General features: G+C 49.6%; 2 protein-coding genes across 3 annotated transcripts in view; one reads left to right on the plus strand and one right to left on the minus strand.

Moving 5' to 3' along the window:
- Positions 1 to 14,164, plus strand: part of LOC139535878 (retinoic acid receptor gamma-A-like) — a 113,730-nt gene that overhangs the window by 71,096 nt on the left and 28,470 nt on the right. Inside the window, exon 1 of one of the 2 annotated variants that reach the window (XM_071335762.1) lies at positions 12,720 to 13,633. The exons of the other annotated variant lie outside the window; for it this stretch is intronic. Within the exon in view, the coding sequence (XP_071191863.1) occupies positions 13,495 to 13,633 (139 nt within the window). The 5' untranslated portion in view covers positions 12,720 to 13,494. Of the gene's footprint in view, positions 1 to 12,719; positions 13,634 to 14,164 lie in introns of those variants that run through there. 2 annotated transcript variants of the gene reach the window in all.
- Positions 10,161 to 11,274, minus strand: LOC139535879 (uncharacterized). The gene is made up of 2 exons (XM_071335763.1): positions 11,055 to 11,274; positions 10,161 to 10,859 (listed from the first exon to the last, which is right to left on the minus strand). The coding sequence occupies exon 2, from the start codon at positions 10,812 to 10,814 to the stop codon at positions 10,191 to 10,193; it is 624 nt and encodes a 207-aa protein (XP_071191864.1). The 5' UTR covers positions 10,815 to 10,859; positions 11,055 to 11,274; the 3' UTR covers positions 10,161 to 10,190.

Consider the following 14,164-nt stretch of genomic DNA (forward strand, 5'->3'; position numbering starts at 1 on the left):
GGTGTGGCTCAAAAACTCCAGATATATCCAATAAAAATGTTTAATCAACAACAACAAAACGTTGGTGCCAAAACAAAAGTTCAAACAAAAGTACAATATTTACAGATCTTTCTGCCAATATTTACAGATCTTTCATGCCATGGCATGCGGCAACTACAGAACACAGGCTACTTCAAAATAACAGGACAAAATACACAGAAATCAGAGAATGAGTCCATTCTCTCTGAAGAAAACACGGACTGTTATTTGTATTCGTTTTTAAATGTAGTTGTTTAGAAGAGAAACTTGACTCAGGCACAATATCAAAACAAATGTACAGAGGGGCCGCAAGGGGAGCGTGGGCAACTCTGCATGATGACAGATGCAAATAAAGGATCCTTTGACAAGAGATGGACACAAACCTCAACCAATGAAAATTGGTCTGGTCTTGAGAGCAAGGTGGCCCAATGGAGTTCAGTGAGTGGTTGCAGTCTGAAGAGGAGGGTGGGGCATAAGCTCTCCAATTTGCACTAATGCACGCTTTTGCTGATCTCTTCCTGATCCAAAGCTCTTCCTGGCTTTGTCCATCATCCTCTGACTGTTATTTCTTGCTCCAATGTCAAGATTACTATAAGTTTTCTCATTTAGAACGATCCACAGTCTGATAAACTGATGAGCAAATGCTTTAGGCCTGTTCTATTCTCACAACACAATATACACCCATTTTGAGCTAGTCACACATTGTTCTCAGTAATGTTTCAGTGTCGGGCCTCGGCTTGGGTGTGTGTAGGGGAGGGTTTGTGTGGTGTTATGTGTCTCTGTCATCACATGCGCTCAGTTTCAGCATGTCCAAACACACACACACCACTGCCAGCCTGCTCTCAAAGGAACTGAAGGCTATGCATTCCAACACAAGCAAATGCCACACAAAATGCAGACAAAAGTTCTATAGTCCCGTAATTGCGACCATAATTGTGACTGCAGCCTTATTGATGAACACATTGTGACTTGTGCCCAGGCTGTTAGTGCTGGTGTTATGAGAGACTGAGAAAGACCATTGTTCTGGCCTGTGTGTGTTTGTGTCAGAAATGACAACAGGATGAATAGCTGAGAAACCAGATACTGAAATGCCCTGTGAAGAGCTGGAATGTGACTGTGTGTACTGTGTGTGTGTGTGTGTGTGTGTGTGTGTGTGTGTGTGTGTGTGTGTGTGTGTGTGTGTGTGTGTGTGTGTGTGTGTGTGTGTGTGTGTGTGTGTGTGTGTGTGTGTGTGTGTGTGTGTGTGTGTGTGTGTGTGTGTGTGTGTGTGTGTGTTTGAAAAATTGTTGGAGAGAGAGAAAGAGAGCGAAAGAAACAGAACGAAAGAAACAGAGAGAGCGGGAATGGGCCACCCTTTTCCTGTCTGCATTCCCTTTTTCATTTTTGTCTCTTTTTCCTCAGTCCTGGGCTTGGGGGCTGTAAGGGAGGGATTGTTGAGGGGGTAGGGGGGGCTGTAATTGTCTCAAGGTGTGGAGAGAACAGACCAGGCTGAGATTTTGCAGCTATGCTCCCTTCTGTATCACAGACAAGTGTGTGTGTGTGTGTGTGTGTGTGTGTGTGTGTGTGTGTGTGTGTGTGTGTGTGTGTGTGTGTGTGTGTGTGTGTGTGTGTGCGCGTGCGTGCGTGCGTGCGTGCGTGCGTGCGTGCGTGCGTGCGTGCGTGCGTGCGTGCGTACGTGCGTGCGTGTGTGTGTGCGTGCGTGTGTGTCCTGTGTGTTGAAAGACAGGTAAAAATGTTGCGACTGGGAGAGGGAAAGGTTTTGAGGGGGACACAGAGGGGAAAGCTTACATGAACAAAGCAAAGCTGAAAAGGCAAAAAGAGGCCGTAGCATCACGAAAATAAGGACTTTTTCCTTGGAAGTTTTACTATTGTTCCATAGTGAGATAAATGAGGGACAGTAGAGAAAAAGAGAGGCGTAAGAGAGTAAGAATAATAGAGAGAAAAATGCAACAGTACAGAAACCGAGTGGTGAGGATATTGACATAACAGTAAACCTGTGATAATACAGTAAGGCGAAATCTAATCGGATAATGAAAAAATAAATGTAAAAACAGAGAGATCGTCCGAAAAGTGAGCCAGGGAAACAACAGAAACCAGGGAGGGAGGGAGGCAGTGGAAGTCTGGAAGGGGGAGTTAGTTTCCCACTGGGGGTTTCTTCAAGAGGTCATCTCTCTTGAACGAGGGAAGGAAAGGGAGAAGGGATGGGGGTGGAGTTGACCATATAGAGAGCGTACGAAGTATCGAAAGTCACAGCACCAGAGTTAAGTTGGCTTGCGGGGGAAAGTGTGGTTTTAATGTGGCTGAAGTAGCCAATAACCCCAGGGCTGGGCAAACCAACTGAATTGATTTGAATTGAATTGAATAAATTGAATTATAAAAACAACACAAGCCAGATGAAGTGGGAAGAGAGAGAGTCCGAGAGGTGAAAACACAAACTCACAGGAGAGAGAGAGAAAGGGAGGGGGGAGAGAGGGGAAGAGGGGGAGGTAGAGCAGGTGAGAGAGAGAAAGAAAGAGAGAGAAGGGGAGGGGGAGAGAGGGGAAGAGGGGGAGGTAGAGCAGGAGAGAGATAGAAAGACAGAGAGAGAAGGGGAGGGGGAGAGAGGTGGAAGATGGGGAGGTAGAGCAGGAGAGAGAGAGAAAGACAGAGAGAGAAGGGGAGGGGGAGAGAGGGGAAGAAGGGGAGGTAGAGCAGGAGAGAGAGAGAAAGACAGAGAGAGAAGGGGAGGGGGAGAGACGGGAAGAGGGGGAGGTAGAGCAGGAGAGAGAGAGAAAGACAGAGAGAGAAGGGGAGGGGGAGAGAGGGGAAGAAGGGGAGGTAGAGCAGGAGAGAGAGAGAAAGACAGAGAGAGAAGGGGAGGGGGAGAGAGGGGAAGAGGGGGAGGTAGAGCAGGAGAGAGAGAAAAAGACAGAGAGAGAAGGGGAGGGGGAGAGAGGGGAAGAAGGGGAGGTAGAGCAGGAGAGAAAGAGAAAGACAGAGAGAGAAGGGGAGGGGGAGAGAGGGGAAGAAGGGGAGGTAGAGCAGGAGAGAGAGAGAGAAAGACAGAGAGAGAAGGGGAGGGGGATAGAGGGGAAGAGGGGGAGGTAGAGCAGGAGAGAGAGAGAAAGACAGAGAGAGAAGGGGAGGGGGAGAGAGGAGAAGAGGGGGAGGTAGAGCAGGAGAGAGAGAGAAAGACAGAGAGAGAAGGGGAGGGGGAGAGAGGGGAAGAGGGGGAGGTAGAGCAGGAGAGAGAGAGAAAGACAGAGAGAGAAGGGGAGGGGGAGAGAGGGGAAGAAGGGGAGGTAGAGCAGGAGAGAAAGAGAAAGACAGAGAGAGAAGGGGAGGGGGAGAGAGGGGAAGAAGGGGAGGTAGAGCAGGAGAGAAAGAGAAAGACAGAGAGAGAAGGGGAGGGGGAGAGAGGGGAAGAAGAGGAGGTAGAGCATGAGAGAAAGAGGAAGACAGAGAGAGAAGGGGAGGGGGAGAGAGGGGAAGAGGGGGAGGTAGAGCAGGAGAGAAAGAGAAAGACAGAGAGAGAAGGGGAGGGGGAGAGAGGGGAAGAAGGGGAGGTAGAGCAGGAGAGAAAGAGAAAGACAGAGAGAGAAGGGGAGGGGGAGAGAGGGGAAGAGGGGGAGGTAGTGCAGGAGAGAGAGAGAAAGACAGAGAGAGAAGGGGAGGGGGGAGAGAGGGGAAGAGGGGGAGGTAGAGCAGGAGAGAGAGAGAAAAACAGAGAGAGAAGGGGAGGGGGAGAGAGGGAGAGAGGGGAAGAGGGGGAGGTAGAGCAGGAGAGAGGCAGGGAGGGAGAATTATGGGTGACAGGTGAACATACTGTACACACAGCTGACAACATGCTTGTGTTGATTTATGGAACATGCTCCTCTCTTAACATGTTATGAAATATCTTCTGTATCAGTTAAAATTACTTTCCCTCTCTTTAACATATCACGGGACAGCCACTACTTGGGTCAGTGGCTGAAACTTTGTCAGTAGCAGTTTAGTCTACGTTGCTGCTGTGCTTTTTGATGTGTTTGGTCAAACCCTTTTTTGTGTTTGAAGTTGGTAATCAGAGAGGAAAAGTGAACGATACAGTGTGTACTAGTATGGGCAGCAATAACGAGACCTGAGACTCATTCCAATAAAAGCAAGACATAATTAAGGAGGGTAGAACGAGAGAGTGAGGCGAAAACAAAGAGAGAGGTAAGGGAGAATGAGACTGTGTGTGTGCAGCCTAGTGGTTAAGAGCGTTGGGCTAGTAACTGAAAGATCACTGGTTCAAATCCCAGAGCTGACTTGATGAAAAATCTGTTAATGTGCCCTTGAGCAAGGCACTTAACCCTAATTGCTCCTGTAAGTCACTCTGGATAAGAGTGTCTGCTAATGATTACTGTGTGTGTGAAATAGAGGGGAGAGATGGGAAGGGTGGAACATTTATGATAGTCAGCCAGGGAACAAAGGAAATGCATGATATAGAAATTAAATATCAGATTGCCACCTTAAAATGACAGTCAGGCTGTAAGCTATGGTCATCATGGGCAGTTGTTGCATAATCCACTTACTTGGGAAAGTTGCACAATACTGTGTAATTCATTAAACCCCCTCTCTGGGTCATCAGGTTGAACTGTATGTGTGTGGTTTCCTCCCCATGACAATGTCATCTGAAGTCTCTGTGGTGCCGTCACCCTACATGCAGTGACCATCAGAAATGATCCAAGTGTGGTACACTCAGTCTCAGCATTAATTTACAATAAGATGGCACTCTTCTCTTAACATTGTGTTTTGGCTCAGTACATGTGCCCTCCCTTTGGAACACGATGAAGTGGTATTTGGGACACATTAATAACTTTGTTGTTAGAACCCTAGAGAGGAACGGAGAGCCTCAAGTCTGCGTGGGTCTCAACTTCCGGACTAGTCTCCGTGCTGTTGTGCTGTTTGTTACTACTTGGCTATCTGCCAAACTTTTCAGTTTTTACTTTTAATACATTTACAAACATCTTAGTTTTTGTCCTCGCTCAACTTTTTTCATTCAACTTTTTCACCCGGACTCTTTATCTAGATATTGTTCTACAAGACCTTCACCAGCCGAAAAAAGAAAAGTAGTAACATTAACACTATGCCATCTATAGTAATTGCAGTCGCTGTACTCATAATATACAGGAGAACTATCGCCTTATGGCGAGGATAGCCGTGCTGCAAGCACAGTTTCAGACGCAATCATTAGGCAAGGGTCATTTACGTGTAGGAAAGGATGAAACAACGTCTGTGCCACCAGTAAGTACAGATAGCAGTATAAATCCCCCCATACAGTCCCCGCAGTCTGCCTATTTTCTCTAGGCTTCTGGAAAGAAAAGCTGTCGGCATGCTCTACCTGTGTCGCTCATTCAGCCGACAGAAACTTTCAACCGGTTCTCCCTATTAAGCAACGAGTCGGAGTCAGAGGTCGAGCCTTCTCAGGTCTGAGCCGCCGAAGCCTCCCACAATTAGCTCGGACAAATTGAAAACCCTAGTCATTGGCGACTCCATTACCAGCAATGTTAGACTTAAAAAGAATCATCCAGCGATCATACACTGTTTACCAGGGGGCAGGGCTACCAACGTTAAGGCTAATCTGAAGATGGTGCTGGCTAAGGCTAAAACTGGCGAGTGTAGAGAATATAGAGATATTGTTATCCACGTCGGCACCAGCGATGTTAGGATGAAACAGTCAGAGGTGACCAAGTGCAACATAGCTTCAATGTGTAAATCAGCTAGAATGTGTCGGCATCGAGTAATTGTCTCTGGCCCTCTCCCAGTTAGGGGGAGTGATGAGCAAAGTCTCACAACTCAATCGCTGGTTGGAAACTGTTTTCTGGCCCTCCCAAAATATATAATTTGTAGATAATTGGCCCTCTTTCTGGGACTCTCCGACAAACAGGACCAAGCCTGGCCTGCTGAGGAGTGACGGACTCCATCCTAGCTGAAGGGGTGCTCTCATCTTACCTATGAACATAGACAGGGCTCTAACTCCTCTAGCTCCACAATGAGATAGGGTGCAGGCCAGGCAGCTTAGTGGAGTCTGCCATCGTGTCTGTGCCTCGATCTAGATTTAGCAAAACAAAACATGGCGGTGTTCGCCTTAGCAATCTCACTGGAATAAAGACCTCCTCCATTCCTGTCATTATTGAAATAGATTGTGATATCTCACATCTCAAAACAGGGTTACTTAATGTTAGATCCCTCACTTCCAAGGCAGTCATAGTCAATTAACTAATCACTGATCATAATCTTGATGTGATTGGCCTGACTGAAACATGGCTCAAGCATGATGAATTACTGTGTTAAATGAGGCCTCTCCTCCTGGTTTCACTAGTGACCATATCCCCCGTGCATCCCGCAAAGGCGGAGGTGTTGCTAACATTTATGACAGCAAATTTCAATTTACAAAAAAGAAGTCATGAAATCTATGTAGCCTACTCAATAAATTTTTATAGCTACTGCTTACAGGCCTCCTGGGCCTTATACAGCATTCCTCACTGAATTCCCTGAATTCCTATCAGAACTTGTAGTCATGGCAGATAATAAAAATATATATATATTTTTTTTATTCACATGGAAAAGTCCACAGACCGACTCGAAAAGGCTTCCGGAGGCATCATCGACTCAATGGGTTTTGTCCAACATGTCTCCGGACCTGCTCATTGCCACAGTCATACTCTGGATCTAGTTTTGTCCGTGGAATAAATATTGTGGATTTGTTTCCCCCCATAATCCTGGACTATCGGACCACCATTTTATTACGTTTGCAATCGCAACAAATGTAATTTAACCTTGCGTAACACATTTACATTACATTTACATTTAAGTCATTTAGCAGACGCTCTTATCCAGAGCGACTTACAAATTGGTGCATTCACCTTATGATATCCAGTGGAACAACCACTTTACAATAGTGCATCTATCTCTTTTAAGGGGGGGGGGGGGGGGGTTATAAGGATTACTTTATCCTATCCTAGGTATTCCTTAAAGAGGTGGGGTTTCAGGTGTCTCCGGAAGGTGGTGATTGACTCCGCTGACCTGGCGTCGTGAGGGAGTTTGTTCCACCATTGGGGTGCCAGAGCAGCGAACAGTTTTGACTGGGCTGAGCGGGAACTGTACTTCCTCAGAGGTAGGGAGGCGAGCAGGTGTCACGCCCTGGCCTTAGTTATCTTGGTTTTCTTTATTATTTTAGTTAGGTCAGGGTGTGACATGGGGAATGTATGTGTTTTTGTAGTGTCTAGGGGTGTTGTATGTGTATGGGGCAGTGTATAGTGTAGTTGTCTAGGTAAGTCGGTTGCCTGAATTGTTCTCAATCAGAGACACCTGTCATTCATTGTCTCTGATTGGGAGCCATATTTAACATTAAGTTAATGTGGGTAATTGTCTATGTTGTACGTTTGATGCTTGTGTATGCACTTACGTTGTTAGCTTCACGGTTGTTTGTTGTTTTGTTTAGTTTGTAAGTGTTTAGTTCGTGTTTCATCTTCGTCTAATAAAGGAAGATGTATTTTTCTCACGCTGCGCCTTTGTCCACTCTTTCACCACAAGACGACCGTGACAGAATTACCCACCTTAATCGGACCAGGCAGCGTGAATCAAGGCAGCAACAGCGAACACAGGACTATAGGAATTGGGAGGAAATTCTGGACCGCGAAGTACCAGGAGAATATAACCGCCCCAAAGCTGAGCTGGAGGCAGCGAAAGCAGAGAGGCGACGTTTTGAGGAGCTAGCACGGAAGCAGGAGAAGGATCTGGGCTATAATACCTGGGAGGAGATCGACAGATGGGCGATTGACCCAAGGAGAGTACCGGAGCCCGCCTGGGATTCGATGGAGCAATGTGCGGAGGGATACCGGCGAATGGAGGCAGCACGACGACGCGGTAGGAAGCCTGTGAGTCAAGCCCAAAAATGTCTTGGGGGTGGGGGGGGGCTAAAGGGTAGTGTGGTGAAGTCAGGTAGGAGACCTGCGCCAACTTCCCGATCTTACCGTGGAGAGCGAGAGTACGGGCAGACACCGTGTTACGCAGTAGAGCGCATGATGTCTCCTGTACGTGTGCATAGCCCGGTGCGGTACATACCAGCTCCTCGTATCTGCCGGGCTAGATTGAGTATTGAGCCGGATGTCATGAAGCCGGCCCAACGCATCTGGCCACCAGTGCGTCTCCTCGGGCCGGCATACATGGCACCAGCCTTACGCATGGTGTGCCCGGTTCGCCTACATAGCCCAGTGCGGGTTATTCCACCTCCCCGCACTGGTCGGGCTACGGGGAGCATACAACCAGGTAAGGTTGGGCAGGCTCAGTGCTCAAGGGAGCCAGTATGCCTGCATGGTCCGGTATTTCCGGCGCCACCTCCCCGCCCCAGCCCAGTACCACCAGTGCCTACACCACGCACCAGGCTTCCTGTGTGTCTCCAGAGCCCTGTTGCTCCTCCACGCACTAGCCCTATGGTGCGTGTCTCCAGCCCGGTACCACCAGTTCCGGCACCACGCACCAAGCCTCCTGTGCGTCTCCAGAGCCCTGTTGCTCCTCCACACACTAGCCCTATGGTGCGTGTCTCCAGCCCAGTACCACCAGTGCCTACACCACGCACCAGGCTTCCAGTGCGTCTCCAGAGCCCTGTACGCACTGTTCCTTCTCCCCACACTCGCCCTGAGGTGCGTGCCCTCAGCCCGGTACCACCAGTTCCGGTACCACGCACCAGGCCTACTGTGCGCCTCAGCAGGTCAGAGTCGGCCGTCTGCCCAACGCCGCCTGCACTGCTCGTCTGCCCAGTGCCGTCTGAGCTGCCTGCCTGCCCAGCGCCGTCTGAGCCATCCGTCTGCCCAGCGCCATCTGAGCCATCCGTCTGCCCAGCGCCATCTGAGCCATCCGTCTGCCCAGCGCCATCTGAGCCATCCGTCTGCCCAGCGCCATCTGAGCCATCCGTCTGTACTGAGCCTTCAATGCCGCCCGTCTGTCCCGAGCCTTCAAAGCCGCCCGTCTGTCCCGAGCCTTCAAAGCCGCCCGTCTGTCCCGAGCCTTCAGAGCCGCCCGCCAGACAGGAGCCGCTAGAGCCGTCCGCCAGACAGGAGCCGCTAGAGCCGTCCGCCAGACAGGAGCCGCTAGAGCCGTCCGTCAGACAGGAGCCGCTAGAGCCTTCCGCCAGACAGGATCAGCCAGAGCCTTCCGCCAGACAGGACCAGCCAGAGCCGTCATCCATCCATGACCAGCCAGAGCCGTCATCCATCCATGACCAGCCAGAGCCGTCATCCATCCATGACCAGCCAGAGCCGTCATCCATCCATGACCAGCCAGAGCCGTCATCCATCCATGACCAGCCAGAGCCAGCCAGCCAGGATCCGCCAGAGCCAGCCAGCCAGGATCCGCCAGAGCCAGCCAGCCAGGATCCGCCAGAGCCAGCCAGCCAGGATCCGCCAGAGACAGCCAGCCAGGATCCACCAGAGTCAGCCAGCCAGGATCCGCCAGAGCCAGCCAGCCAGGATCCGCCCCTCAGTCCGGAGCTGCCCCTCAGTCCGGAGCTGCCCCTCAGTCCGGTGCTGCCCCTCAGTCCGGTGCTGCCCCTTAGTCCGGTGCTGCCCCTTAGTCCGGTGCTGCCCCTTAGTCCGGTGCTGCCCCTTAATCCAGTGGGGTTAATTTGGAGGGTGGCCATTTGGAGGAGGCTACCAAAGCGGGTATTGACAATGGTGGAGTGGGGGCCACGTCCCGCACCCGAGCCTCCGCCATGATGGGGCCCACCCCGGACCCTCCCCTTTCTGTGTCAGGTTTTGCGGCCGGAGTCCGCATCTTTGGGGGGGGGGGGGTACTGTCACGCCCTGGCCTTAGTTATCTTGGTTTTCTTTATTATTTTAGTTAGGTCAGGGTGTGACATGGGGAATGTATGTGTTTTTGTAGTGTCTAGGGGTGTTGTATGTGTATGGGGCAGTGTATAGTGTAGTTGTCTAGGTAAGTCTATGGTTGCCTGAAGGGTTCTCAATCAGAGACACCTGTCATTCATTGTCTCTGATTGGGAGCCATATTTAAGGCAGCCATAGGCATTAAGTTAATGTGGGTAATTGTCTATGTTGTACGTTTGATGCTTGTGTATGCACTTACGTTGTTAGCTTCACGGTTGTTTGTTGTTTTGTTTAGTTTGTGTTTAGTACGTGTTTCATCTTCGTCTAATAAAGGAAGATGTATTTTTCTCACGCTGCGCCTTGGTCCACTCTTTCACCACAAGACGACCGTGACAGCAGGCCAGAGGTGGATGAACGCAGTGCCCTTGTTTGGGTGTAGGGCCTGATCAGAGCCTGAAGGTACGGAGGTGCCGTTCCCCTCACAGCTCCGTAGGCAAGCACCATGGTCTTGTAGCGGATGCGAGCTTCAACTAGAAGCCAGTGGAGAGCGCGGAGGAGCGGGGTGACGTGAGAGAACTTGGGAAGGTTGAACACCAGACGGGCTGCGGCGTTCTGGATGAGTTGTAGGGGTTTAATGGCACAGGCAGGGAGCCCAGCCAACAGCGAGTTGCAGTAATCCAGACGGGAGATGACAAGTGCCTGGATTAGGACCTGCGCCGCTTCCTGTGTAAGGCAGGGTCGTACTCTGCGAATGTTGTAGAGCATGAACCTACAGGAACGGGTCACCGCCTTGATGTTAGTTGAGAACGACAGGGTGTTGTCCAGGATCACGCCAAGGTTCTTAGCACTCTGGGAGGAGGACACAATGGAGTTGTCAACCGTGATGGCCAGATCATGGAACGGGCAGTCCTTCCCCGGGAGGAAGAGCAGCTCCCTCTTGCCGAGGTTCAGCTTGAGGTGGTGATCCGTCATCCACACTGATATGTCTGCCAGACATGCAGAGATGCGATTCGCCACCTGGTTATCAGAGGGGGGAAAGGAGAAGATTAATTGTGTGTCGTCTGCATAGCAATGATAGGAGAGACCATGTGAGGATATGACAGAGCCAAGTGACTTGGTGTATAGCGAGAATAGGAGAGGGCCTAGAACAGAGCCCTGGGGGACACCAGTGGTGAGAGCACGTGGTGCGGAGACAGATTCTCGCCACGCCACCTGGTAGGAGCGACCTGTCAGGTAGGACGCAATCCAAGCGTGGGCCGCGCCGGAGATGCCCAACTCGGAGAGGGTGGAGAGGAGGATTTGATGGTTCACAGTATCAAAGGCAGCCGATAGGTCTAGAAGGATGAGAGCAGAGGAGAGAGAGTTAGCTTTAGCAGTGCGGAGCGCCTCCGTGACACAGAGATGCAGTCGCACCCCTAAAAACAAAAAAACATTTGTCACAAGAAACTAGCTCCCTGGTATACAGAAATACCCCAGCCCTGAAGGAAGCTTCCAGAAAATTGGAACGGAAATGGTGCTCCTCCAAACTGGAAGTCTTCCCGACTAGCTTGGAAAGACAGTACTGTGCAATATCGAAGAGCCCTCACAGCTACTCGATCATCCTATTTTTCCAACCTAATTGAGGAGAATAAGAACAATCCTGTAACGGCAGCCTTCCTCCTCTTCGTCTGAAGAGGAGGTGTAGCAGGGATCGGACCAAGACGCTATGAAGCCATATTAGGCCAAACATAGAAACAGACAAACTAGACACAGAACATATAATGCCCACCCAGCTCACGTCCTGACCAACACTAAAACAAGTAAAACACAAGAACTATGGTCAGAACGTGACAAATCCAACATTAAAAAATTGTAATGTCGCAAAGCTAACTAAAAAGCAGCATTCAACAAGAGAGAATAACTTTCACTTCAGCTGTGAGAAATTCATGAACTTATTCGATAAAAAGATCATGATCATTAGAAAGCAAATTACGGACTCCACTTTTAATCTGCTTATTTCTCCAAAGCTCAGTTGCCCTGAGTCTGCACAGAATTGCCAGGACCTGGTGTCAATGGAGACACTCACATTTTTTTTTAAATCTCTTGACACATTCATGAAAATAGTCATGGCCTCTAAACCGTCAAGCTGAATACTGGACCCTATTCCAACTAAACTACTAAAAGAGCTACTTCCTGTGCTTGGCCCTCCTTTGTTGAACATAATAAACGGCTCCCTATCCACCGGATGTGTACCAAACTCACTAAAAGTGGCAGTAATAAAGCATCTCTTGAAAAAGCCAAACCTTGACCTGGAAAATGTTTTAAAAAAATTGGCTTATATCGAATCTCACATTCCTCTCAATTTTTTTTGAAAAAGCTCTTGACATTTACTCCTGAGGTGCTGACCTGTTGCACCCTCTACAACCACTGTGAATATTATTTGACCCTGCTGGTCATCTATGAACGTTTGAACATCTTGAAGAACAATCTGGCCTTAAATGGCCAAGTATTCTTATAATCTCCACCCGGCACAGCCAGAAGAGGACTGGCCACCCCTCAGAGCCTGGTTCCTCTCTAGGTTTCTTCCTAGGTTCCTGCCTTTCTAGGGAGTTTTCCTAGCCACCATGCTTCTACATCTGCATTGCTTGCTGTTTGGGGTACTAGGTTGGGTTTCTGTATAGCACTTTGTGACATCTGCTGATGTAAAAAGGGCTTTATAAATACATTTGATTGATAGATTGATTGATTGAGGAGGGGGGGTGATTTTCATTTGAGAAAGGAGTGAAAGGAGGGGGGCTGAGAGAAAGAGAAAGAAAGAAAGGGAGGCATAGTGTTTGTTTTCATTTGTCAAATATGAAATATGAAGAGAAAAGAGGGCGGGAAAGCCGACAGAGAAAATAGGAGCAAGAGAAAGTTTGTGACCAACCTGACTCCGAGAGGCCGCCCCTGCTCTCTAGGTCCCTCCTCCCTTCTCTTCCTCCCCTGTCTCTGCTGAGAGAACAGGCAGTTGGTTCGCTCCACAGTGTCACTGGCTGTGTGTGAGAGGCCCAGAGAGCTGAGGAGAAGGGGGTGTTTGGATCAGTTACAGCCGCGAAGGAGAGACACTCAGAGGGGAGAGAGAGCTCGAGAGACTGACGACTGATTGTGAGAGAGGGGGAAGCAGTCTGGAGCTCGAGAGAAGAGCTCAAGAGAAGACCAGGACCAAAGAAAGAAAGCTGTTCAACTCTTAGACCAACACACACACAGAGAGAGAGAGAGAGAGAGAGAGAGAGAGAGAGAGAGAGAGAGAGAGAGAGAGAGAGAGAGAGAGAGAGAGAGAGAGAGAGAGAGAGAGAGAGAGAGAGAGAGAGAGAGAGAGAGAGAGAGAGAGAGAGAGAGAGAGAGAGAAGGCAGTCAAGGACTTTATCAGAGTGGAGCCAAGCAGGGGTTGAAACAGACCAACAACATCAGGACTAGGCTCACCCTGACTGGGGCTCAGAGTGACAGAGGTCCCCTCCGACGACAACCACAAGCCTGGAGAGCCAGTCCTTCTCTGAGCTGCTCTTGTTTTGTTCTGTGTGGAAATTCCTTTGAGACGTCACTGCTAGCTGAGCTCAGCTGAACAACCACAGCCGAGAAAGACTGTTGTGGTTGCTTGTCAAACTATAGTGTGTGTGGAGCTAGAGAGAGGAACATGTTTGACTGTATGGAGGCTCTGGCCCCCCGGCCGCTCTTCGACGTGTCCACTCAGGGGGCTTGCATGTTGGGCAAGGCCACCCCCTTCTTCCCTGGTCTGGACCCCTTTGCCTGGGCTGGGATGGCCAGTGTTCAGTGTAAGTGACGTGTTTGCTCTGTCTCCTCACTTGACTCATCAGACTGGAAAAGCTGGACTGTGTGTATGTTGTGTTTGTGTGTGTTTGTGTAGAGCCAGGATTTTTACACTCCTCATTAGACTGGTGTTATTGTAATCATCCGGAAGAGCGACTACCTCAGTGTGTGTTTGTGTGTGTGTGTGTGTGTGTGTGTGTGTGTGTGTGTGTGTGTGTGTGTGTGTGTGTGTGTGTGTGTGTGTGTGTGTGTGTGTGTGTGTGTGTGTGTGTGTGTGTGTGTGAAAGAGAGAGAGAGAGAGAGAGAGAGAGAGAGAGAGAGAGAGAGAGAGAGAGAGAGAGAGAGAGAGAGAGAGAGAGAGAGAGAGAGAAAGAGTGTGTGTTTGTATGTGTCCTTATCAGAGTGCTGGTGTTGTTATCATAGAGCTCTCTCCACAGGAAGAGCCAGATTCCTTTGGATTCTCTGTGCCCATTCTCACCCTCCAGTATGTTTGTTTATGTACTTAGTGTGTGTGTGACTGTGTATTTATTCATCAT

The sequence above is a fragment of the Salvelinus alpinus genome, chromosome 12 (genome assembly GCF_045679555.1).
Source record: "Salvelinus alpinus chromosome 12, SLU_Salpinus.1, whole genome shotgun sequence".
Classification (NCBI taxonomy): domain Eukaryota; kingdom Metazoa; phylum Chordata; class Actinopteri; order Salmoniformes; family Salmonidae; genus Salvelinus; species Salvelinus alpinus.